General features: G+C 41.7%; 1 protein-coding gene across 2 annotated transcripts in view; it reads left to right on the top strand.

Annotated features, from left to right (window-relative positions):
* Positions 1-27841, top strand: part of INVS (inversin) — a 157123-nt gene that overhangs the window by 97646 nt on the left and 31636 nt on the right. For both annotated transcript variants that reach the window (XM_047067004.1, XM_047067012.1), the window contains 4 exons: positions 2852-3007; positions 3505-3734; positions 7745-7851; positions 15015-15227. In XM_047067004.1, the coding sequence (XP_046922960.1) occupies positions 2852-3007; positions 3505-3734; positions 7745-7851; positions 15015-15227 (706 nt within the window). The remainder of the gene's footprint in view (positions 1-2851; positions 3008-3504; positions 3735-7744; positions 7852-15014; positions 15228-27841) is intronic.

Consider the following 27841-nt stretch of genomic DNA (forward strand, 5'->3'; position numbering starts at 1 on the left):
GTTCAGACATAACTTCTTCTCAGATTCGTCAGTTCCCTGGCTCTTTCTCCTAAGGGGATTTTATTATATGTCAGACATGCCTTCCTGCCATTTCTCTTCTACGAGAGTGAGTTTGTCTCCATCATCCCTCTACAGGGTTGTTTTTGCTTCCCATGAAAGAAGAGTTCTCATCAACAGCCACATACAGACATTATTTGGATCTTCACTCAAATAAACTGAAAAAAAATATATAAAACCATCAGGAAAATATGGGCATTATCTGTGTATTCAATATGGCGGAATTTTTGCTAATGTTTTTTAGATATGATAACGGGACTCTCCTGTCTTTGACATGCCAGGGCCGGGGCTCTGCAGACCACATTTTCCCCTTTGCCAGCAGGTGCCCTGCTAGAATCCACCCATAGGGTGCAGTAGAGAGAAACTGGAAGCTAGAAGAATGGGATTACACCTTCCTGTTTGCTTACTATTCTTGTTTTGGTTTCCTGTTCCTGTCAGCATCACCCTAGTCAGTCTTCTTCAACACAGCAGTGATAGTTTGTTCCAGTGGTGATGGTTAATTTCTTGCAATTTCTCCAACACTCACAGTACCAGCCCCAGAGCACCAACACCAGTCAAGCAGAGCCCTGCTCAGAGGTCTGAGTTTCCACTCCACAGGGCTCCTCTTCTAGGCTTTTAGGTTTTAACAATTCCATCTTCTTCTTTATGTTCCCCTAGTCCTAGAATTGCTGGCTGTCTTCTGCATTTACTACCTCTGTGATACCTCAGTGTTTCCTTTTTGCTTTTTCAATTCTTCAATCCATAGCTAACACATGTGCTCACAAGCCGGGGGGGGGGGGGGGGGGCGGGGGCGCAGAGAGAGGGAGAGAGAGAATCCCAAGCAGGCTAGGCATTGTAAGCGCAGAGCTGGAAGCAGGTCTCGACCTCACAAACCGTGAGATCATAATCTGAGCCAAAATCGAGTCCAATGCTCAGCCAAGTGAGCCACCCAAGTGTCCCTAAATTATATTTTAAATCTTTCTGCTTCTCTTCATCTCCACTCCTGCCACCCTAGCTCAAGCCACCATCATTTTTTACTAAGTCTTCTTCAGTAGTGTTAGCTGGTCTCCCTGCTTTCATTCTAACCTACTACAGTGCCTTCTCTTCAGAGCAGCTAGAGCAATCTGATTAAAGCACAAGTCAAATACTATTACTCACCTATGTAAAGTCCGTCAGTGTCTTCATCACTGGGCCCTATGTGGCCACTTATACCTGGCCTTCTCTACCTTTCCGACTTACTTGCCTTTATTCGTTGTGCTGCAGCTTCCTAGCCTTCCTTAAACACATAGATTCACTCCTGCCCTTGGACCAACTGTTCTCTTTGCCCAAACTCCTCCCTCTCGAGATCTCTACATTGCTCCCTCTTTCTTTATGATTCAGGTCTCAACTTCAATATCAGCTCCTTAGCAAGGCTTTCCATCACCATCCGTTAAAGTGGTCTCCTAGTCACTCTGCATATCAAGGTACCTTTTAATACTCCCGTTATACCATCTGTCACCATCTGACACTTTCTTGCTTATCCATTCCATTTTTATTTTGCTTCTCCTACTAGAACATAACCTTATGTATTTTGTTCTCTGCTGAATTCCCACCCTTATGTTAATACCCAGCCCATAGCAGGTTCTCAGTAAATGCCTGGGAATCTGTGTTTTTATAGGCATCCTAGGTTTGGTCCATGGATCACTCCTTATGAAAGAAACATTGTTCTAGGCATTATAGAGCCATGATACTTAGGAAGAACTGGCCCAGACCTCTAGGCACTTATGCTGGCAAACTCAGAACTTAAGCAGTGGTGTATTTAAATAGAATTTAAAGAGTAATCCAAAGAGTAATGACATAAGTCAAGTGCTAGAATGAAGTAACATAGGCACAGGTCAGCATAACATGAAACTCATATATAGTCAAAATGACTCTTTCAAATCCCATTTGAAGGCAGACCCCATTCCTTCTCAGGTGTTTTCTCCAATGTTGAAACAAGTTGCTGCTTCTTAAATTGGGCCCTGAGGAAATCAACGGCTTGCATTTGGAGCCATGTTGTATGAAAAATGCACTGAATACAGTGGGATGCACATACCCTCTGTACCACATGGGTATGCAGACCGATGGCAGGAATAGCACGGCTAAGCCACTGAAGGGCTGGTAGATTGACACCTCCCATCACACCAACCCTCAGGGGCAGATGTTTATTGAGTGGGTTGGTGGGCAGAATTGCCTGCCTCGTTTAAATCATTTCTCTTTTGTCATGTTTTTGTTCCCTTCCCCTCTAAGAGGGAGGAAAAGATAATAAAGTAGTAACTGAGGAAAGGAAAGCATTTCAGAGCAACAGGATGGAAAGGAAGAAACCATGAGATAAGAAAGATAGAGGGGCGCCTGGGTGGCGCAGTCGGTTAAGCGTCCGACTTCAGCCAGGTCACGATCTCGCGGTCTGGGAGTTCGAGCCCCGCGTCAGGCTCTGGGCTGATGGCTCAGAGCCTGGAGCCTGTTTCCGATTCTGTGTCTCCCTCTCTCTCTGCTCCTCCCCCGTTCATGCTCTGTCTCTCTCTGTCCCAAAGATGAATAGACGTTGAAAAAAAAATTTAAAAAAAAAAAAAAAAAAAAAAAAAAAAGAAAGATAGACAGGAAGGGGGGAAATGTGAGTAGTACATATGAATAGAAAGGAAGATTCAAATCTGTAGAAGTGAACAATAGAGAATCCTTAAGATTAAATTGCATTTAGCCAAAATGAAGACATCAAAAGAACAAAAGACACACAGAATAAGAAAAAAGGTGACTTTGTTATCAAAGAGTTCTTTGCTTTCTTTTGCTCCCTTTCCAGCATTACATGCCGCGGCCCTTTCTGGCCACGTCAGCACCGTGAAGTTATTGTTGGAAAATAACGCTCAAGTAGATGCCACTGATGTCATGAAGCACACTCCACTTTTCCGAGCCTGTGAGATGGGACACAAAGATGTGATCCAGACGCTTATTAAAGGTTAGTTATTGAGAGTGCTCCTACTAAGACTCTCTCAGAAGGTAGGAATTGTTGCATTCGCTGAAACAGCTTACAGGCAGAGGGCCACCCGGGTGGACAGATGGAGGGAGGAGTGCCCACACGTACGCATACACGCATGCATGCACACATGCATGCGCACCTACACACACACACACACACACACACACACACACACACAGGCGTGCACGCACGCATGCACACACAAGCATCAGGAAACCTGAGGGCCACTCCTAGTTCCACCTGTTGGTAGTTGTGTGATTTTGGAAGAACCACTTCACCTGCCTGATCCTCAGTTTGATTTCATGTAAACGGAAAATGACTCCTACCCTGACCAACTTACAGGCTTGTTGTAAAAAATCCAAAGCAGATAGTATACAATGCTAAGAGCAAAGCATTTAAGGGACTGCTGTTTTCAGACTCCTTTTTGATCAGTGCTCTCTATGTTCAACGTTTTACTGATATTTTTGCTTTTTCAGGTGGAGCAAGGGTAGATCTAGTGGATCAAGATGGACACTCTCTCCTACATTGGGCAGCACTGGGAGGAAATGCTGATGTTTGCCAGATCTTGATAGAAAATAAGATCAATCCAAATGTACAAGATTACGCGGGAAGAACTCCTCTGCAGTGCGCTGCCTATGGCGGCTACATCAACTGCATGGCAGTGCTCATGGAAAACAATGCAGACCCTAACATTCAAGACAAAGAGGTAGAAATTCTAAGTCTTTTCTGTATTGTTTCCTCCAAGGTGTTTATTTATTCTTCATTAACTAAAATAAAGTAAAACAACATTTTACCAAGTAAAGAGATCACTTATAAATTTATGTGTTAATTAAAAATGAGTCTTATTTTTCCCTGTTTTCCTTCTAGTTCTTGTCTCTATAGCCATATATAATTTAACAAAGTCATAATACAGAATGGGAATAATTCCATAACTTCTTAAAATAAACATACATGGTATATGTGTATGTATGTGTATACATACATATATGATACTTCATAAACCACATTTTTGTTTTGTTCACTTAAAATTATCACCAGCATTTTCTCCTTTGGTATATAATTTTCCACATAATCATAGATGCTGAATATTCCAAAGTTCTAAGAGCTTTATGTTTCATAACTCATTCAATTCTCACAGCAACTTTCTTTTTTTTTTTTCAATATATGAAGTTTACTGTCAAATTGGTTTCCATACAACACCCAGTGCTCATCCCAAAAGGTGCCCTCCTCAAACCCATCACCCACCCTCCCCTCCCTCCCACCCCCCATCAACCCTCAGTTTGTTCTTAGTTTTTAAGAGTCTCTTATGCTTTGGCTCTCTTTCACAGCAACTTTCTAAAGGAGTTGCTATTATTATTCCCATTTGCAGGGTAGAAAATCGAAGCTCATAGAGCTTAAATAATTACCCTAAGGTGACAACAGGGCCAGGGTTGTTGTGGAGAGTCAGGATCCAAACTATGTTTGTAACCCCAATTTTAAAATTAAATAAGTAACTTCCTATTGCTGGATAGTTTTTCGTGATAGTATAAATCACATTTCATTAATCATCAAAGTGCATTTAACTTTTTTTTAATTGTATCCTTAGAATAATTTCCCCTAAGTGAGATTATTTATTATTGGTATATGAATATGATTCAGCTCTTATATAGTACTGCCGAACTGCTTTCTAACCCATGTGGGTTAATATCCACTTCCCTAGCCATATAGGATTGTATTGACTTCTCTCAGTTTTGCCACTATGGACTTTTTTTGCTAGTTTAATTGCATTAAGTCTTCAAAAATACTGGCATATTATGTTTTTCCAAGCCAGAAAATATAATATCTATTAATTCACTCAATATATATTTATCAGGATTGTTCCTATATGTGAAAGTGACATAATGAAAAATATGTAAAAAATGGTTCTTGTACCTATGTTATTAGAAATGCATCTTTTGCAATCTGTAGTATCTTCTACATTTTTTTTTACAAGTTGCTGGTTTCTTACATAAGTAGTGTACCAAGCTACTTTCTGGTGTTTTTAGGTCTTATGTACTATTTTGGATTATGTGCATATACAGCCATATCATCTGTGAATATCATGCCTTATTGAACTGTGACCTCCAATACAATGTTGAATAGAATTGGTGATAGTTAGCACCCTTAATTCATTCTGGCTTCTCAAGGGGAAAGCTTTAACTATTTCACCATTGAATATGGTGTTTGCTATAGGTTTCCTTGTATTTCTAGTTGCCAAGAATTGGGGTTTTTTATTCACAATTAGCCATTTAATTTTTGTTAGATACTATTTCTGCATCTTTCAACATTTTTTTTTACCTCTTTGCTGTTTACATGGTGAATTAAAAAGAGTTAGGAAGTAGTTCCTCTTATTCTCCTAAAGAATTTGTGTAATACTGATATTACTTCCTTTTAAATGTTCAGAAAAATTCCCTGGTGAAGCCATCTTATCTAGAGGTATTCTTTGTGTAAAAGGTGTTAATAACTGACTCAGCATCGCTGATAAATACAAGACTATACAGATTTCTAATTATTTTCTTTTCAGCCACGGTAAGTTGCATTTTTTGAGAAATTGATCCATTTTATTAAAAATATCAAATGTTTTGCATAAGGTTGGTCACATATTCTCTTACCTTTTTTATGACTATAGGACCTATAGTAATTTCCTCTTATTCATTTCATATATTGGTAATGTGTGTTGTCTCTTTTCTTTTTAAAAAAATTTTTCCATCTTATTCATCTTTTCAAAGGACTTACTGTTTTTGTTAATTTTCCATATTTGGAGTTATTTACTATTTCATTGGTGTTTACTCTTATCTTTATTATTTCCTGCCATCTACTTTCCTCAGGTTTGATTTACTATTTTTTTAAAGATTCTTTTGGTGAAAGTTTAAATCATTGTTTTTTTTTTTTTTTTAGTATTCACTTCCAATATATGTATTTATGCATGATTCTTATTCTAAGCCTGAGTTAGCTTTATCCTGAAAGTTTGGATAAGTTGTACCATCACTGGGGCACCTGGGTGGCTCAGTCAATTGAGCATCCAACTCTTGATTTTTGGCTTAGATCATGATCACAGCGTGGGATTGAGCCCTGCGTCCGGCTCCACTCTGAGCATGGAGCCTGCTTTGGATTCTCTCTCTCTCTCTCTCTCTCTCTCTCTCTCTCTCTCTCTGTCTCACACACACACACACACAAAGTTGCACCATCACTATAATTGGGTTCAAACATTTTCTAATTTCTATTTTGATTATTGTTTGGCCCATAGATCATTTAGAAGCATATTGTTTAATATCTAGGCAGTTTGGCATTTTCTCATTATCTTTTGATTATTGATTATGTTGGTTTCCTCCTGGCTGCTAAAAAAAAATTACCACAAACTTAATGGCTTAGAACAGCGCAAATGTATTATCTTACTGTTCTGGATGTCAGAAGTCCAAAATGGGTCTCATGAGGTAAAAATCAAAGTGTGGGCAAGATTGCATTCCTTTTGAAGGCTCTAGAAAAGAATCTGTTTCCTTAATTTTTCCAGCTTCTAGATGCTGCCCTCCTTCATTGGCTTGTGGCCCCCTTCCTCCATCCTCAAAGCTAGCAATGACTAGCTGAGTCACCCTCACACTGCATCACTCTGACACTCACCCCCCCATCTCCCTCCTTCAGTTACAAGGACCCGTATGATTACATTGGGCCTGCTCAGATCATCCAGGATAATCTCCCCATCTCAAGTTCAGCTGATTAGCAACCTTAATTCCATCTACAACCTCAATTCCCCCTCTCCAATATCATAACATAGTTACAGATTCCAGAGATTAGGATGTAGACATCTTTGCAAAAGCACGCATTTATTCTGTCTACCACACTGATTTGTAACTTCAGTTCTACTGTGGTCAGAAAGCAATCAGAATAACACAATTATTTTATTTTATTTTATTATTTTATTTTATTTTATTTTATTTTATTTTATTTTATTTTACTTTACTTTATTTCAGAATTATTTTAATCCTTCAAAGTCCTTTGAGGCTTTCTTTGTGGCCCAGCCTATGATCGATTTTGGTAACTGTTCTATGTACACTTGAAAAGAATACTAATTGTGTCATAGTTGGATGCAATGTTATATATCACTTAGATCAAAGTTTTTTACTGTATAGTTCAGGTCTTCTATATCTTTACTGCTCTTTTATTTACTTGTTCTATGAGCTATTATAAAGGATGGGTTAAAAATCTCTCACCGTGATTATGGATTTGACCATCTCCCCTTTTAATTTTGTCATTTTTTGTTCTGTATATTTAATAGCTGTGGCATACAGATTTAGGGTTGTGATATCTTCCTCTTTGACTTCTTTAAAACTGTGAAATATCCCCCTTGTATCTCTGGCAATGCTTCATGCCTTCTTTATTTTTCATGGTATTAAATTTTTTTTTAAGAATACAGGTCATTTATTTTGCAGAATCTCACTCAATTGGAGTTTGCCTTATGATTCCTCATAATTAGACTTAAGTTTTACATTTTTGGTTAGAATATTATACAAGTGATACTGAATCCTTCTCGGGGTATCACCTGTAGAAACATATCATTCCTTTTAACTTAGTATTAATTTTGATCACTTGGTTAAGATACCATCCATTTTCTCCACTGTATATTTAATATTTTCCCTTTTCATAATTATGTGTCCAAAAATACCTACTCCAGATATACCTGATTTTTGTTTATGCTTATAGGGAAGAACAGCTTTGCACTGGTCCTGTAACAACGGATATCTTGATGCCATTAAATTACTGCTAGACTTTGCTGCTTTTCCTAATCAGATGGAAAATAATGAAGAAAGGTAAGCTGTTGATGAAAAGAATGTATTGTTGTTCAACTCACATCCTTTCTGCTATATGAAAAAATCTCTATATAAAAAAATATATTAAAAAAATTTATATAAAAAAAATTTAGATACTAGTTCAGAAGTAATAAGTATACTCATAAAGAAACACCACACTACACTAAGAAATCCTAAACCTAAAGAAAAGTGTTGATTTAGAATTATGGGATTTTAAAATTATTCAGAACTTTAGATATTACTTCTGGCAAGCTCACATTCTACAGATGAGGACACTTAAGTTCTTGCGGCTTGTAGCTGGCATAAAGTCAGGGGAGTCCTGACTGACCAGACCTAGGAATTTGGTCAGGACAGTAGAATGTGTCTTATGTTCAAGAAATTTCTCCTGATAAAGAGGTTATTATCAGTTAGTGGACAGAGGTGCCATCATGTGGCATGAAAAATAAGGAGAAGGTGAGAGGATTGAATAATGTAAGATTCACAGAGTTAGGCTGGAGTTATGCCCCAGGGCCCAGGCCCAATAAAAAGGAGCAGACACAGTGAAGGCTAAGCAGGAGACAGTGTTGGCCATCTTGGATCTGGGAAGATTCTGAACATGTGACTTCCACACCTGAGCTCTGCCTGGCCAGGTCTGTGTTTTGGAACCATTGTTCACGGATGCTGTAACTGCAGTGCTTCCTGCCATGACACCAGCCCCACCCCCATAACCACTGCCAGTTCTGTGGGAGATTTTGTGGAGAAGGGGGGACTTTTTCTAGGCCACCTGTTTGTGTCAGGAAAACTGCTCCTCCTTTCTGGGGTGAACCCCTTCATCCCTCCCACTACTTTCAGAACCCCTCCCCATTAAAGATAGCCTCCGCCTATTATTTTCCAATTTATTTCTTTTCTGAAGTTTGTCTTCTCTGCCTATAAAGCCCTCCTGCTCTCAGCGTGCCTGCACTGTTCCGTTTACCCTTACTCACAGTTCCCGCCTTTGCTGTCTGCCTTCTATCCTCACATTTACACTGAAACAGTGTCTGAGTGGTCTCTGACAGACTCCTCATTGAGAAATCATATGTTGGTCCCCCTGTCTACTCTCATTGGCCTTTCTGCATCGCCTGGTTCTGCTGACCCCTCTTTTTTACCTTTACTGAGACTATCTTCTCCAAGCTTCTGTGACAGTTTAGTTTCCTGATTCTCTTGCAATTGTGTCTGCTCCTTCTCCATTTATCTTGGCTCCTTTTCCATTTTTTTATTTTTTAAATGTAAACATTCTTCAAGGATTAGATCTTTCCTCTCAGCCCATCTCCACAGAGGCTTCAGTAATCACCTGGGTGCCGGTGAGTTCTAAATCTGTCTTTCAGACTCAGTGTCTCTCCTTGGTTCACACTGTCATTTCCTTTTTATTACCAGCACCATTGTCTAAATCTTGCCCTCTTTGACTCATTCCCGGGACTATCGCAATGCCTCCTTGCTGTTCTGCACCCTTTGAAATTTCCCTCCTTCAGTTCATTTGCTTCCCAAGTAGCCTCCCTAAATCATATTTCTAATATAATTGTTAGTCACGTCATTCCTCCATTCAAATGCAGTCCCATCTAAGAAGATTGTTCTGATCCCCGAGGCAGGTGTTCCAAACAAAGCTCTCCCCCACACTGTGGGTTTGTATAGCACTTAGCACACTTCACTTTATCTGATAATTTTATGTAATCCTTTTTCCGTGTTAGCAGAGAACTCCTGAAGAGAATCGTCATCTCTGTGTTGCTCACAGTACTTTTCAGGAAGTAAGTGCTCAGTAAATAACTGTTGCATTGTTGAGTTGATGCTTTCAGGCTCCCAGTAGCTTCCCCTGCCTCACACCTGCATTAGAAATTTCTGGAATTCTTTAGGGCGCCCGGGTGGCTCAGTTAGTTAAGCATCCAACTCTTGGTTTTGGCTCAGGTCATGATCTCTCGGCTTCGTGGATTCAAGCCTCACATCAGGCTCTGCGCTAGCGGTGTGCAGCCTGCTTGAGATTCTCTCTCCCTCTCTCTCTGCCCCTCCCCTACTTGTGCTGTCTCAGTCTCTCTCAAAATAAATGAACTTTAAAAAAAAAAAAAAGAAAGAAAGAAAGAAACTCTGGAATTCTTCGAGTACATACAGTATTAGGTAAATCAGACTAGTATGTCTTACTTTGGAAGGACTCACTGTCTCTATTATAGTCAAATGACAACTGCAAAACCAAGAAGACTCGAAGATTTAGGGGTTTGGACATTGAAGGAAGCTGGAAAGCCAAGCAGAATCCTCAAGGCTGAGGTTTTGACATGAAAGCAGATATGTGAGAGAGAAGATTTCGCTCTTAGAAATCCCATAAAGGCAAAAGGGAAAGGTTAAGAATCCTAAGGAATTTGTGGTGATTTATTAGGTCTATTAGAAAGGATTTATTCTATAACAGTATTTACTGCCTGACTGCTGTTTTCTTAGGAAACAGTAAAAACATTTGTTGTTGTAATTCAGTTCCCATTTTTAGGGGAAGCCTTAAATTTCAGGCCTAAGTAAGAGTATGAATTAAGGTGCTTACTGCCTCCTAGAGTAAACATATGTTAATTACAGACCAAAAGACCGAAGGAAAAATCCTCCTAACTGTACTTGCCAATCTTTAGATGAAAAGAGACAGTGGCAATATCCCAGTCTCCTTTAATGTTTCATCAGCAGTGCACCTTGACGTGCAAATGTCAGAACCCGGCTCTGCCTTTGATGTTTATTGACATTCCAGTTTAGGCCTTCCACTCATCCCATCAGACCATTCCTGCACAGGCAAGGCCAATTGTATCTTGTCTCTTGGCTTTATCTACATTGTTTCTTGACTGGTTACCATCAACGTGGTGCTAATTTTTACTTCTCATGCACTGACACCAAGCACTTGATGTGCACTGTATAGACATAATTTTTGCCAACTACCGCTGGCCTTCAGTCAATAACTATCTGACAGCCACCCTCCGGCATCGATGGGAATATTCACAGCACTTGAGTGTTTCTAAATTGAATTTGGGGTGAAGAAAGATTCAATAGTAGTAATTTGCAATATGGTCAGTGCCCAAACACTAGGCATAGACTTCGGTCTTAAAATATTTCTGGATGTTTGGACTGTGTTTCCATGAATCAAATATTGACCAAGAATCCTAATTTGAATAAGCCAATTATAAAGAAGGCATTTTTTTAGAAAATTGGGGAAATCTGTGTTTGGAGTGGGTACTAGATTTTGCTAAGGAATTCCTGTTAATTTTGCTGAATACCGTAATGACGTGCTCATGTCCACATTATTTATGGATCAATACCGCAGTGCAGAATGATTAAATAATAGGAGGTCTAGGATTTGCTTTAAAACACTTCAGCAAAAATAATAAGAAAGGAGTTGGAGGAAGCAAATGTGGCAGAAATCTTGCTAATTGTTAAATTTGGGTAATGAGCATATAAATGGTTATTATGCTATTTTTATGCTTGAAGTTTCTCAAAATAAAAATACAGTTTTTCATGCTAAAGATATTTAAAATACAATTTTCCATCCACAAGTGGCCTGAGAGATACAGCAAAGGCAGAGGTTGGGCCTTACTTTCACACACCAGATTTTGATAATCCTGCTTGTATACTGTGTGAAAAAGACACTCCTATTAGTAATTCTAGAAAAGATGATCAAACCTACTAAATGCATACGTAATTTGCACGTTGATTTGAGAAGCAGCTTCATTCTGTACGAGGATTATATTCCAGGACTGATAGATGTGCTGTGGAAGGATTACTGAACAGGCAGTCCTACAGTCTTAGTTCAGGTCTGGGTTCTGCAGGGAACTAGTTACATAACCTTCAGCAAGTTGCTTAAACTTTCTGAATCTATTTACTCATTTATGAAATGAAGCTGTTAAGCCAAAAGACCTCCAAAATTCAGTTTAGCTCTACTGTCATAGAGTTCTGTGACTCTGATAATTTTTTCCATTGGGAGAGAGTATGGTCATGAAAGATATTTTAGAATACATAGTGATTACACTTATCTTGATCACTTCATCACTGTATTGTGCACCTGAAACTGAGTCAGTACAGTATGTTAACTATACTAGAATTAAAATTTTTTAAAATAATAAAATTTTTAAATAGAATATACAGTGAAAAATTTTATGGGGTGCCTGGGTGGCGCAGTCGGTTAAGCGTCCGAATTCAGCCAGGTCACGATCTCGCGGTCCGTGAGTTCGAGCCCCGCGTCAGGCTCTGGGCTGATGGCTCGGAGCCTGGAGCCTGTTTCCAATTCTGTGTCTCCCTCTCTCTCTGCCCCTCCCCCGTTCATGCTCTGTCTCTCTCTGTCCCAAAAATAAATAAACGTTGAAAAAAAAAATTTTTAAAAAATTTTAAAGTTCTTCTGAATTTACAAGATGCTACCTACTTATAGATAATGTTTTTAAAGTTTATGTTGGCACCTCTACCATAGGGCCTTCTGGTCCCTGAACAGCGAAGACAGATCAAGATGTCCTAAAAATGAGAGTTTCTTAATTCTAACATACAGACTTCCTTCTGAATTCAGTTTCCTTATAGAAGTGACCAAACCACCCTTTGCTTATACTGAAAAATCTCCTCCATTGACGTCTGACTATGACTGTCAGGTAAATTTTGAAGAGAGAAAATCTCTATAATCACTGGATGATTTTCTGTGTCTAATCATGCATCCATATAATCATCAGTTTTTCCACCTCATAAATCAGCTGATCATTTCTTCCTAACACCTCTGATTGTGTTGGATTAGTAACAGTCTCCCAGAGAGGAATCAGATCAGTAGCAGTCGTTAGGTGGCCATAACTCCTAGCTTGGGTCCTGTGGGAACAATATCGATGACATGTGACCATGGTATCACAAACCCTGATGCAGTGCATGTCCTATAATAATAACGACAACAGCTGACATTTATTAATTGCTTCTTTTATGCCAGGCACAGTGTTATCTTCTTTGGATTTATCATTTCATTTATTCTTCATGCCAAATCTGTAGTGAGGAGAGGTGAGTTGGTTAAGAAGTGACAGTCAGCATTACCATTGTTGGAAGGTAGAGTTGGGATTTTATTTTACTTCAATTTTTGTATTTTTTTGCATTATTTTAATACTTAAAATATGTGTCACTATTAAAAAGTAATCATTTAAAAAACATACCTGCAGAGATAATAACACTGATTAATTCTAAGGGGGGGAATATAGATGACTGTTATTTTCTTCTGTGTATTTATCCAATTATTTTATATTTCCAGAAATAGAAAGGATATATTTTAAGAAAGGAATTTGCCCAAAATTATACATCTAGAAAGTAGCCAGTTGAGATTCAAATATATAGCTATATGACAATAAAACCCATCTTTTCTAAATAATATATTTATCAAAAAGGTACGCACAGTGTACAGAATTTAAAAGGTATAAAAAGGCATAAAAGGGGCACCTGGGTGGCTCAGTTGGTTAAGCATCCAACTCTTGATTTCGGCTCAGGTCATGATCCCATGGTTTGTGGGTTCGATCCCCGTGTTGGGCTCTGTGCTGACAGCTCAGAGCCTGGAACCTGTTTCAGATTCTGTGTCTCCCTCTCTCTCTGCCCCTCCCCACTCACACTCTGTCTCTCTCTCTCTCTCTCTCAAAAATAAATAAACATTAAAAATAAATAAATAAAAGGCATAAAAAAGCATTCAGTTAAAACTAAATGTCCCTCCTACCCCTGCCTCTGAGACAACCAGTTTCCTCCCCAGAGATGTCGCTGTCAACCAGTTTCTTGGTAAACTTCTAGAGATATATTTTACATCAATAAGAATACAGGGATATGTTCTCTTTTTTTATTCAAAAGGAGCATGCCATAATACTGTTCTGTTGCTTAATTGTTTTTCTTTTTCTTCATTTAACAAGACATCCTGGACATTGTTCCTTATTTTATTCATATGCCACAGTAATGGCTGCATTATAGAGATGACTTCGTTACACAAATGGCCTGTACTTTATGTAAGCAGTATTCTGTTGATGGATCCTGAGGTTGTTTCCATTCTTTAACTATTTCAAACTGTGCCTCTATGAATATCCTTACATAGAAAGCATCACACACACACACACACACACACACACACACACACGCACGCACGAGAGCAGGTCTCTGGGATATATGCCTGCAAGTGAAATGCCAGAGGACAGATGTGGGAACAATTTTGATAGATACTGCCCAATTGGTCTTTCTGAAGATTAAAGTAGTACATAGGGAGCCTGTCTTTGCATCCTTACCAGCACAGTGTGTTATTAAACTTTCTAATCTTTGCTAACCTGCTCATTGGTTAGCTAACCTAACTCTCCTTGTTAGTCTTAATTTATATTTCTCTTAAATGAGTGAAGCTGCACATATTTTTATATATTTAGGAGCCATCAGTGTTTCCTGTTCTGAGGACTCTCTTTTATCTTTGTTTTTGGTGTTTTTTGCCCTGCAAAATTTTGTTATTTTTATGTAGTTGGATTTGTCAATCTTCTCTTACAGTTTTGAGTTTTGTACTATTTTTATTAGAAAAGACCTTCCCACTCTAATTTTTTAAAAAGTCTTCCCTGGTTTCTTCTAGTACTTCCACAGTTTCTTTTTCTATATTTAGGTCTTTGCTTCATCCAGAACTCATTTTCATGTAAAATCTGATATAAGAATCTTCCTTTTTTTTTCCAGATGGCTATGCAGCTGTCCCAAAACTACTTAATAAATGCTTTCTGATTTAAAGGGCCATCCTCTTCATATACTAAATCTGTCCATTTGGAGATGTATTTTTTATTTCACAAGCATTAACTATCAGTAGTCCCAGGCTTAAACTTATGAGTCCCACAGGAAATTATCTGCAGTACTTTTTCAGATAGGAGCAGGGTATTATTTGGCACATGGGGAAGAAGAAAAGTGATCATGTGTTCCTATAGCCCCCGGTTTGTGAGCCAGCAAGCAAGACCCAGGAACCATCATGGTCAGTGACACAAAGCACCTGACCCCAGCTCCTGCCTTGTTTTGTCCCCTCAGAAAAAAAAGGAACAGCCCTGGAGTACACAAGATAGCTTTGCCTGAGGAAGAGTCCACATGTCAGAATGAAGTTTCCTTTGCTGCATAATATTGGCAGCTGAACTGTACCTCAGGTTACATGCCAACACTTACAAAATACCTTCCTTCTTCAGGTACACTCCCCTTGACTATGCCTTGCTCGGTGAGCGCCATGAAGTGATCCAGTTCATGTTGGAGCACGGCGCCCTGTCCATTGCAGCCATACAAGACATCGCTGCCTTCAAAATCCAGGCGGTCTACAAAGGGTACAAGGTCAGAAAAGCTTTTCGAGATCGGAAAAATCTCCTCATGAAGCACGAACAGTTGAGAAAAGATGCTGCTGCCAAGTAAGTGAGAGCTGTGGACATTATGTTCTCACAGCCCAGAATCAGGGTGGAAGGGGGCACGGGGCAGGGGGGGTGGGGCGAAGGGGGGCAGTGGCCAGGAAGAGGAATCCAAAGAGGATCAGAAAGAAATAATTTTGATCCCTGTCCCCGTGTCACACCCCACCCCCTTTTGCCCACCAGGCCTGCGGGGCACTGAGGCTACAGGAAAGGACCAAGGCCCAGTCTCTACTTGGTGGCTGGCTGTTCGTCTAGGTTAGCCCCTCTGGTTCGAACCCAGGGACAAACCACTGCCACAGCCACGATGGCAAGGAGTGGGGGGCAGGAGCTTACCTACAGGAAGCTACATAGAGATAACTGCTCCTCCTCCTTCCTTTCCTGCCTTTCCACAGGAAACCAACACCAGTATCTAACCTACTTCATGAGAAGCGTCTAGTTTTGATTTGATTAAAGCGACCAAGTTGTGTGAATAACTTGCTCTCCCCACCTATTCCTTATCAAATCTGTACTAACTCATGTGATGTGTTCACGAAATATTGACCGGGTTCTTACTGTACATACAAAACTCTTGGCTAGAGCCTTTAGAGAAAATAGTGATTTTGCCTCAAGGACCTCACACTATTTTTATAGACTATGTAAAATAGTCATGTGTGCCTATTACATACACAGTGTGATTATTTTACCAAAAGTGATTGATTTTAGATTATGCCTTGGTTTACCTTTTCTTGGATGCCTTTGTTGGGGTGCTTTATTTAGCAGGGGACTATTGCATCAGGAGGTATAGGTCCCCAAACCTCTGATGCGGAAGATAACGGGCAGAATCTTAACTTCCTGGCTGGATCGTGAATGTTTCTAAATCTTGAATCCTTCCATTTCTTGCCCACAAGGGGGAAGCAGGTGTGTAATAAATAATAATTTGAGAGGCGCCTGGGTGGCGCAGTCGGTTAAGCGTCCGACTTCAGCCAGGTCACGATCTCGCGGTCCGTGAGTTCGAGCCCCGCGTCAGGCTCTGGGCTGATGGCTCAGAGCCTGGAGCCTGTTTCCGATTCTGTGTCTCCCTCTCTCTCTCTGCCCCTCCCCCGTTCATGCTCTGTCTCTCTCTGTCCCAAAAATAAATAAAAAACGTTGAAAAAAAAATTTAAATAAATAAATAAATAAATAAATAAATAAATAATAATTTGAAATAATAATAAAAGGCAGGATAAGCCATTTTAGTGAGAAGTTAAATGCCACTGTGAACTGGGATGCTAACCATAATGGTGGCCTTTGGTAGATGAGATTGACAGGAAGACATCATTTTCTGTGACTGAAGCTACCGCAGTGGTGGCATCCTAGGAAATACTATCTTGCACGGTTCTCTTTATGAGGTTCTCTTCTCTTCACTTTTGCCAAAGAATCCAGTTTAACCTGAGGCCTCTCCATGTGCCTCTTCTTCCATCCTTATTAGGAAATTTCCTTGCATGAGAATGACAACTGCTAAGTAGGTATTACTTAATACACATGGCAAATTATTCTGAGTTGTAAGTTAAATATTCTCTGTAAGGGATGGAATGCTATATTTCCTTCCATCTGATGTTTCCATAAACTCAGGTTTTTATGGGTGAGAATCTGTTTTCAGAATCTGAAGTCACACCTACCTGAATATGTTGGTGGGACTGTACAAAGGCAATGACTTTGTATATCCTCCCCACCCTGCACACCGCCCCCCCACCAAAAAAATTAAAAAGAAAAAGGAGTGCATTAGTCCAAACACATTCTACTTCATTAGCATAGAGAGGGGGCCCTGGAGTCCCCAAACTCCCTTTCCAGCAGAATAGAGGGGTTGTAGGGTAACACAGCATCCGTCCTCTGAGCCTCAGTTTTTTCATCTATGAAACATGACAAACTAGACCAGCTGACTTGTAGGCACTCTCCAGTTCTGTGGAACCTCCGCCCCAGTCTTCTCTGTTAATGATCTCAGCCTCTTCCTTCTCTCCTTTGCCTGCAGTGCTGCCTAGTGGCCATATACCCCGGGGGCCAAGAGTTTGGACAGGCACTGCTGAGTCAGCATAGAGCCGAGAACCAAGAATCCATTTGTCAGAAGATCTCCTATAGAGAGGAAGGGCTTTCACTTCAGGTCATGCATAAATAGAGCCTTAGAATATTTTTTTTTCCTAACCAGGCCTTTTGTGACTCCAAGTCCTGAGGGTTTGAAAAGGTAGGGGGATTAAGGGACCATCTAGCCCAACCCCCCCCCTTCGTTGTTATCCTGGTTGGTTTCACGGCTATGGACAATGGGTCCTCTTTGTTCTTAGTTCTTAGTTTCTGAAGTTCATTTAAAAAACTTTTTTATTACTTTTTTTGAGAGAGAGAGAGGGAGAGCAAGTGGGGGAGGGGCGGAGGGAAAGAGAGAATCTTAAGCAGGCTCCACGCTTAGCACAGAGCCTGACGTAGGGCTCAATCTCACGCCCCTGGGATCATGACCTGACCTGAAATCAAGAGTCATATGCTCAACCAGCTAAGCCCCCCAGCACCCCTGAAGGTCATTTTTAAAAACCTGTTATGTGGGAGCTGTGCTTACTGAGATAATATCTGAAATGGCCCAAACTGGGAAAGTAACCTCTTTCCTTTTTCTCAGTCACAATCTTTCCTCTATTAGGTGTCATTATTGGAAGTAAATAAATTTCTTACAGTCTAACCATCACCTCCTACGGTGCTTGTGGGCATAGGACTCCAAGAGAAATATTTAAAGGGAGAAGAAACTGATTTCATTTGTTTTAATTTTATTTCTCAAAAGTTATTTCTTAAGATCTGAGTCAGTGTTTAACTTTGGATGTGGTTTGGGCTTTAGGGAACAAAAATCAGAATGCTGACTTCAGTCCTCACTGCTACCGCCTCGCTGGCCAAGGTGACCCAGGCACATGGCACCGCCTTGGTCTACCTTTCCCAGCATAGCACATCGGGATGGCACAGATCACCATCCTTAAAGCAACGATGTGAAAAGAACTTATTAAACTTCAAATGACTTCTCACTTACTGATAGAGAAATTGGGAGAGAGCAAAGTTTTAGTCATGCTTTCCAAGGCATGTCTTTCAGAAAATACTATTTAAGAAATACCTATAATCCACTTAAAAGCACTTTATAATTCACACTGCACCACCTATGTTGTTGCCAAAAGGAACATTGCTATAATTTACCTGCCATAGCACACAGTTGAATGCACACTAGACAAGACTGTATTTATGTTGATCACTCTTGTCCCCTGAAGCTTCCATTTTGCTGGGTTTTTATTTCACTCTCTAATCCCAGCTCTCTTCTATCTCTCCATCTCTTCCTTCTCACAGCTTTTTAATTATACCATCTCCACACTGAGGTCAGCTCTGCAGACTCGCTCCTTAGACTTCTACTCATGCTATACATTTTTTCCATTGGAAAGGTGTCTACTCATGAAACCTCAGTGACTTCATCTCTGTAGATAGCCCATTAATCTGTCTCACATCCTGACCTCCTGGAACTCTGATTCCACATCATCAGTTGCCTAGTGGGCATTTCCACTTTGCTGTCCTTTTGTGACTTGCCAACACTTTCCATTTTTGTGTCTTGTCACTGTCACTTCAGACTCACTGTGAAACCTACACCTCATCAGCACAGCCTTTCTTCTTGCCTCCTGATTTCCCTGCTAGTGATGCCACCATTGATTCTGTTAATTCCTCTTGAAATGTCCTCTTGCCTCCATTCTCATGTCCCACCATGCTACACGGGCCATTGTTCTTGAATACCATCCATGGTCCCACATAAGACCCTTCATCATTCTGCTTCCGCTTCTATCTCCAAGTCCCATTTCTCTCCATGACTGCCTCCCTCCCACACCCTCACACTTGAGGGCTCCGCCATCCTGAACTTCCCTCACTTCCTCACATTTCCCTTTCCTTAACTTACCATACTCTTTGGGAGACCTGAGCTGCCTTCTGGCTACTCTATGAGATTGCATATGTCTCCTAGAGTTAACATAATCAAGTCCAGTTTGAGTCATCCAGTTCAAACTCTTGTGATGCTGAAGTCCCTTCTAAGGAGGTTGTTCTGTGTCCTCAAAAAAGTCAAGTGACAAAGAATTCAAACAGCACATTCCAGTAGAGCGCAATTCTGTCAGAAGTTCTTTTCTACCTTTTGGTCTTGAGATACCCCTTAAAGCAAAAGAGAGAAGTCTACACCCTTTTCCATAAACCAACTTTCAGATAAAGAAAGTGCTCCTGGCACCCCCACTCCTACCCCAAGTCTCCTTTTCAATTTATAATAGATCCGCTTACTGCCTGCTTCCCTGAACATCTTCAGTCTGGCAATGAGTTTCTCCAAGGTTGATCCATAAGCCCGACTCCTCTGCTCACATTGTCGTCTGACCCATGGGAAATCACTCCTATGGTTCCACTCCATTTCATCCCACTTCTCTGAGCCTCAGTTTCCCATTTCCCAAGAAATGAAAAGATTTCTTAATCCAGGATGGGCTCTGGGGCTCCATGAATGCCCTGAAACTGTATGCAACGGTTTGTATATCATGAGCATATGGACATTTTGGGGGAGGAGACCTACATATTTTTATCACAATGTCAAAAAAGTCCATGAGTCACAAAGAGACTTTTAAAAACCATTAGACTAAATGATATCTGAGCTCCCCGCTCCTCAGCTCTAACATTCTATAAGTCAAAGGTCCTAAGACACGTGACATTTTCTTCTTCCCTTGAGAGGAAGTCAGAGACCAGATATTACTCAGACTGTTATTCAGTGACAATGAAGAGACAGAATCGTACAGAAGACCCCATTACATACCACACAACACCAACTGAAAAGGTTAGAGCGGAACCTTTTATGCCTTGTGAGGTAATCAGCTTCCTCTCCCTGGAAATATTCCAGCAGAAACTGAATTATCATCTCGCCGGGGTGATATACAAGGAATTTCTTTCAGCTGTATGAAGAGCCAGTCTTTGAGATTTCTTCTGAGTCAAAGATTCTCTGAGACCTGGGTGGCATGTCCTCGCTCACGCTCTTATAACCTCTCAGTTCCTTCCCTCTTTCTCATTTGACACCCTTTCTAGGTGTTTTTTTTTTTTTTCTTCCAGTGTAGTCACTGCCTCCCACATCCCCCATAGTTCCATGTAGATCCCTCCATGTTGGCCCTCATCACATCCAGAAGCCATTATACGCAGAACCATCTGCAGAAGTGAATGGGCCTCATTCCCCCACTAGACTGTCAACTCCTTGGGAACAGGGATTATATTGTGTGTCTCCATATGTCCAGTCTCTTAAAATACCTGAGATTTAATAAGCATTTAATCATAAAATCCTAAATGTTTAATAGCTGCCCCTACAGTGGGTCTGAAACCTTACATGTATCATTTTTCATTCTCGGCCTTAGTGTCCCCCTCAGCCAAGTGGGAAGCTTGGGCCAGATACTCTCTTAGGTCTCCTTCAATTCTGTGGATCTCTGTAAGAGTACCACTTTAATTGTTTGCCCTACTCAGGCAGGAACTATACCATTTATCCTCACAACACACACTGGTGCTTCTGTATCTGTGCCTTTGGCTTCCTAGCTCCCTCGATATTTCTCATAAGCAAATTACCATTTGACAGGTTTATGACAGTTCTTTATTCTGATTCTTAAAAGAAACGTAAGAGCAAAGGGGGTCACCACTGCATGTATTTGAACATGAAACCACTGTGTCGCTTCCACAGAGGGTTGTGTTTGCCCAGTGCTGAAGAAAGGAAAATTCTGTCAGACACTGCAGAACAGTGAACAGGCTCCTTCCCATTCCAGTGGAGTATTTAGATTTCCATTGCCATGAATGCAGGACCCACAAGAGGTTGGAGAGAGATGATTAAAGCGGCTCTTGTAGGAAAGGGAGTTGTGTGGTTTCATCAATGAGCATCTCTGAAAGTATCATCAGGCAAAGCCCTGTGGCTCTTAGACTGCAAGGAACCCATGACAGACACTGATTTCTTCACTTCTAACCAGATCCTGTCACGGGGCAGCTTTATCTTAACAGCTCTACCTAAAAAGCAGTAATGGCCAATTACGTTTATATAGTACTTTACAGCTTACAAAGTTCTTATATATTGGTTCATTAAGTCCATCCAATCATTCAGTAAGGTAGACACAGGGCAACTATCTTTAATCTCATTTCATAGATAAGGAAAATACCACATAGAGGTTAACTGTCCTGAAATTACACAGCTAGTAAAGGAGAAAGATGGCACAGGAATCTCAGTCCTGCCCTAAGCCAGGACTCCTACCAACCACACTTAGGCTGCAGGCTGTCTCCAGGTGCCAGCATCCGTTTGGACAGGCCAGCGTGCATCAGCCCTGCTGCCCCCCACCCCCCCTCCCGCCCTCCCTTCCTTCCCCTCCTTCCTCCCTCTCTCCCTCCCTTCCTCCTTCCCTTCCTCCCTCCCTCCCACCCTTTCTCCTTTCTTTTCTTTTCTTTTCTTTTCTTTTCTTTTCTTTTCTTTTCTTTTCTTTTCTTTCCTTTCCTTTCCTTTCCTTTCCTTTTCTTTTTCTTTCTTTCTTTCTTTCTTTCTTTCTTTCTTTCTTTCTTTTCTTTCTTTTCTTTCTTTTTTCTTTCTTCTTATACTTACAAGTGTAACCAGAATCAGGCCCTAAATCAGTTTTTCTCTTAACCCAGTATTTGTTCAGTTGTTCCAGTGTTGTTGTTAAAAGAATGGTGTTGTGGGGCACCTGGGTGGCTCAGTCGGTTAAGCGTCTGACTTTGGCTCAGGTCATGATCTCCCAGCTCGTGGGTTCAAGCCCCGTGTTGGGCTCTGTGCTGACAGCTCAGAGCCTGGAGCCTGCTTTGGATTCTGTGTCTCCCCCCCCTCTCTCTCTCTGCCTCTCCCCTGCTCTCGCTGTCTCTCAAGAATAAATAAACATTTTTTAAAAATTAAAAACTAAAAAAATAATGGTATTAGGGTAACTTGGTAGCTCAGTTGGTAAGCGTCCAACTCTTGATTTTGTCTCAGGTCATGATCTCACACTTCATGGGTTCGAGCCCGGCATCGGGCTCTGGGCTGACAGCATGGAGCCTGCTTGGGATTCTCCCTCTGTCCCTCTCTCTCTCTCTACCCTACCCCACTCTCACTCTCTCTCAAAAAAAAAAAAAAAAAGAGTGGTGCCTAGCCACCATCACAATTCTGCAACATAGTTTAATAAAAAAATTCTTCCTATTACTCTCAAAGCTAACTACCATGGCAGAGCACATCAAATTCTTCCTAAATTTTTGAGAAAATTAAGAAGATTAGTTGGTTGCAAGCCTACACCAAGACTATAATCAAGAATGTCATTAGGGCAAAGCCCAGTTAAATTGGTCCAACAACAGGACGTCGAAACAAACTAGATGTCCCTTTTTGTGAAGCCATTCTAATCACATCTTTCAAACCCCTCATAGGCCCTACATCCATGGCAATGGAAACTTGAATACTCCACTCGAATGGGAAAGACCCTGCTTCTTTCTGCGGTGTCTGACAGCACTAGTTTCTTCTTGTCAAAACTGGGCAAATGCAGCTCTCTATGGAAGCCACATAGGAGGGTAGAAAAAAATCATCTCCTCCCAGGACTCAAACTGTCCAGGTCCAGAGGCAGATCTGTGCCACACTGCAAACAAACAGTCCCAGTCCTGAGATGCTAAGCCATTGGATGGCCAAGTCATTTAAATGATTGCCCTTGATCTGATTCTCTGCACATCAGGCAATCTTTTGATTACTGAGTTTCTTATTGGCCCATTTCTGAAGTTGCCATCTAGGCCACTAATTTGGAGAAATCCCCATCCTTGGGACTTAGGTCTGATCTGGAGGGTTTGCAGGGCACGCCAGTGCCTCACAGTAGCACCTCAGAGATCTGCAGCAGCAATGTGTCCCTTAAATCTTTTCTGCCCTGGGGGAAACAGCCCCAGGTCCTTCAGCCTACAGTTGGGAGACTTTCTTTGCTCTGTGGTGCACAGGACCCAAAGTGGACATTGCCAATGATGTCATCTTCAGTTGACTTTCTCCCTTTTTTATACTCTGAGCCTCTGGGGAGCTATAAGCATTGCTCTAGAAAAGACTGTACAAACCAGACTAATTGGCAGTCCTTCGAAAACTGCTGTCTGGTCAGTTTCCCTTAAGATAATAGAAAAAAGGAGAGGACAAGGTAGGACTATTTTGTGCGTGAACATTCCGCCATATTAATAAATCTCCTGCTAAAATGTTACTTGCTGTGTCATAGACAGGATTTTTTTTCTCTTCAGTTTTTCATATAAACTAGAATAAACTGATTCTTTTTCTAGTGTTTGTTTGCTAAATTGGACCAAAATAGGTCGAGTTTATAACATAATCCCCACGAAGATTACTAGAATTTACACATTCTGTAACAAATTAGTTGGAGAAAAAACACTTAAATTTCAGGACAGTTACTGCATCTGAGAGTTTTAGGATGAAAGGCTATATCCGGGGCTAGGTTGAAATGCTGTTGATGGCCACTCTGATGCAATATTAGCAGTTTCTTCTTATGACCCAGTTCATTTTTTAAATGATAGAAAAAGATGAAGTGAAATGTTAAAAAAACGACTCAGTCACAGAGGTAAATTGTACAGGGAGGGGTGAAAAGCTGAGTTCCAGCTCAGCTGTATGTAGTTTGCCATGTAGTCATAGGTAAATCACTTACCTCTCTGCCTTATTTTCCTTATCTGCCAAATAAAAATGAATCACCTGAAATTCCTTTGAGCTTGGGCCATGAACAGTGGCACTGGACCTTATTCCCCAGGGATATGCATAGGCTCATGTTCTCCTCTCGGACTGTATCCTGTGTGTGCATGTGTGTTGCTGTCGTTGCTTCTGTTTGTTTGTTTTAATCTTTTTGGAGAGGGAGATGGAATGTGAGTAGGGGGAGGGGCAGAGAGAGAGGGAGACACAGAATCTGAAACAGGCTCCAGGCTCTGAGCTGTCAGCACAGAGCCCCACGTGGGGCTCAAGCTCACGAACCGTGAGATCATAACCTGAGCTGAAGTCAGCCGCTTAACTGACCGAGCCACCCAGGCACCCCATGTTGTTGCTTTTGTTTTAAGGCAGCAGGTATATAAATAGGATGCAGGTTATGCATCGTTCCCAGCTCTAATCCCACCGCCCCCCTTTTCCCCAGCGATCACTACTTTTACATCAAGAGCCACAGCTCTGAAGAACTGCACAGTTGTGGGCGGTGTGCCGCCCAGAAGATTTTTTTTTTGTTAATGAGTCAAATTTTTTAAACATTAATTTATTTCTATTCACAGACTGAGGGTCTAATGATATATTCTGATAATTGCATTCTCTCTTCCAAATCTGCTTTACTTGGTTCTACCAAAATGAAAAATAAAAACAAAAACAAAAAACAAAACAAAATAACAACACCCTCCTGCAAACCTCCCCTTCCAAAGAAGTCTTCAGAAGGCCGAGCGCCCCTGCTTTCTGGACATCCTGATCACTCTAAAAGGCCGGATCCCCTGTGTGCCCTGTGGCTGTCTCTGTTGGAGGCCCAGAAAGGTGTGCAGTAACAAGGGTTGCCCAGGGGCTGATTGTAAGTGGCTTCTTGGAATTGAAAAGGAAAGCTGTTTGCTTTCCCCAAAGAAAGAGAAATGACCGCTCAAACAACAAAGTCTAATTTATCACCTCACAGCCCTTCTTAATGGCAGTGAGATCCATGTGGCTGCCAAGCCAGACAACCGCACGTGTGTGTCTGTCGAAATGACCAATATTCTCCTAGAGCAGTTCTCTTCATCGGGGCTCATAAACAGAGAGGCCGTCCCCCTGCCTGCCAGGAGCAAGGCTGTTAGATCAATTAGCGGCACTTCAGCCACCCAGATGCTTCCACCTTGTGAAAAGCAGCCTTCTCCCGCACAGCTCACACTGAACTGGCACCTGCTAGCATCCATACGAATCTCAGGCGCTGATGATGACAGGCCGTCCAGCCAGCCTGTCGATTGCAGGGCCGCACACTCGGGCGTCAGCAGTTGGCAAAGCGTGGAACAAAACCAGAGTCACATGAAAACATCAGAGCGACACAGGAGTTAGCACAACCCATCTGGCCACTTCTGCTCAGATGGGAGCCGGTGGGAACCCATTAGATAAGCAGGCGTGGACCCCAGATCGGGAGCTTTCACCACAGGACAAAAAACCTTCAGAAGGGGAAGTTAAGTGGACAGGGCTTTATATCAGAGTGTAACCCAGATAGCGGGTTACATCTGGGTCTTCTCTGTCCCTTGAGATCTAAACAAGCATTGCTTCAAATCCCACAGCCTATGGAAATCTGAATTCTGTGACTTTGCAGAGGCTTAGTGCCTCTGCCTCACTCTTGCTTCTTGCTTCCACGTCTGGTATCTTAGCTCTGCAGCTTGTCAGGGTGCTTATAAAAAAGTGGTATGAGCCTAGTAGACCTTACAAAAAGTTGCATCACTGAGGAGAATCGCACTTCCTAGCCCATCTTGATATAGTTCACAGTCCATATGACACTTTTCCATTCTCTTAAGCCTTGTTACACAAGGTGTGGTTCAAGGGACCCGCAGCACCTGTATAACCTGCGTGCTTGTTGGAAATGCAGAGCCTTTTTTTGTTCTTTTAAAGTTTATTTATTTATTTTGAGAGAGAGACAGAACATGTGAGCAGGGGAGGGGCAGAGAGAGAGGGAGAGAGAGAGAGAATCGCAAACAGGCTCTGCACTGTCAATGCAGAGCCTGATGCGGGGCTTGAACTCACAAACCAGGATATATGACCTGAGTTGAAACCAAGAATCAGAAGTTCAACCAACTGAGCCACCCAGATGCCCCTAGAAATGCAGAATCTTGAGCCCCACTCCAGGCTTGCTAAATCAGAACCTAGATTTTAATGAGATGTCAGGAGACTCTGTGGGTTAAAGTGTGACGAGCACAGATGTAAAGTCCTTCTCCATCATCTCACCATGGAGGATTCTCTTTGGCCTGGCCCTTGCTCTACACAATGCTAAGACTTCCATCTTCTCTTTCTTCCCCCTCCTTTCTCTCTCTCTCTGGTTCTTTCATCTCCTCCCTCCTGTCAGGAGCTTCAAACATTCTTTTTTTTTTTTTTTTTTTTTTTTTTTTGTCACCACAGAATAGCCCTACCCTGGAGCCTCAGGGCCACTCACCACCTAGGTCCCAAATGTCTCACCTGCTGCCAGCCCTCAGGTCCGTTCTGAAGCTGATTACAATATTTGTCTAAACAAGGTCCTCCCTCCCCCAAGAGGGAGTCTGATACCAACTATAACAATAAAAGACATCTCTCTGGTTACAAAAGATATCCCAGGTTTTGTAAAGACATCTGGCTTCTAAACAGACCCCTAAATCAATTCCAGGTTATAAACTATCACACAAGTGTCAGACCTGGGGAAACTGAGTCTCAGGAACAGGAAAGTGACCGGCTCAATGTAGTTATTGGCAGGGGCAGGACTAGAAAATTTCTCATACTTCCCAGCGTGGGCTTCTCTCCACTATACCGAATCATTCATTCTACTTGAACCTGAACCTTATGTGGCCACCTAATTCTCTTCCTGAGCAATAACTGAGTCATCTGGGCAGCAAATCTGCATTGAGTGCCTGCTGGGTATAGCAAACATCGTTCAAAGATGAGAAGGGGCAAAACAGACCCAGTTTTCCACACTACTTGTCTTCGCCCAAACTGCTCCCTCCCACCAAACTCCTCATTCCCATCCAATCTGCCCCAGCAGACTTCTCATCTTTGAGAAGCCCCAGCCGGGAGCTTCCGGAATCCTCCAGACAAAACTAATCACTACTTGCTCTGTGCAAGCACACTAGCAGAGCACTTCCTCCATTATTTGTTAGGTCTTTGTTTCCTCAGTGTCCCTTCTGAATCGAAGTTTCCTCTAGGGAGGCTCGAACCCCATGGTCCTCAGTACCCAGTACAGAAGATGCTCAATAAATGTTAGTTTTCTTCCCCCTTTCTTTCCCCTGGAAATCCCTACCAGTTGATGCTATTGGTCACACAAACCTTGTCCTTAACTCAGCTCCTTCATCCTCAGGCAACTTGCCCCTTTCTGGAACTGGGCTGTCACAGACCCATCCTCTTCCCATTGCCTCTCGTTTCTCCTCCCGGCCTCTCCTGGCCAGCCCTCTTGTAGTCCGTTGCTATCCACAGGTGCCAGCCTCGCCACCACGACTTGTGTGTGACTTTTTGAAAATCCTCCTGCCTTCTGGGCCTCATCTGCAAAATGAGTGGCTTTGCCTCCTTAGCTGGAGCTCTGGATAGCCATGTGGCAACTCACAGGTGTATTATAATCAGTTGTGAGGTGCTTTGCAAGTAATCGTTTCATATAATCCTAAGGTTTGCCGATGGTCTTTTTTAAGAAATAGAGAAGATTAAAAGTCATCCCTGTGACTGGCACTGTCAGCAGCATTCTGATGTGCTTTCTGGAATAGGAGAAAAAGGCGTGGAGTCACAGGCGGGGATCCCACACAAGCTTGGGCGCACACACCTTAGGATTGTCATATCTCACAAACATAGTTTTCCGTCATGCGTGCCCCAGCTGGGCAAAGGCTGATCTATAAGATTCTTCTCTGCTTCATCTTCTGTTGAGCTCTTAAGGTCTGCAGAAAAGACTGAAAATTGTGAC

The sequence above is a fragment of the Lynx rufus genome, unplaced genomic scaffold, assembly GCF_022079265.1.
Source record: "Lynx rufus isolate CCGP_SWC_20201006 ecotype Redwood Valley unplaced genomic scaffold, mLynRuf1.p SCAF_10, whole genome shotgun sequence".
Classification (NCBI taxonomy): Eukaryota; Metazoa; Chordata; class Mammalia; order Carnivora; family Felidae; genus Lynx; species Lynx rufus.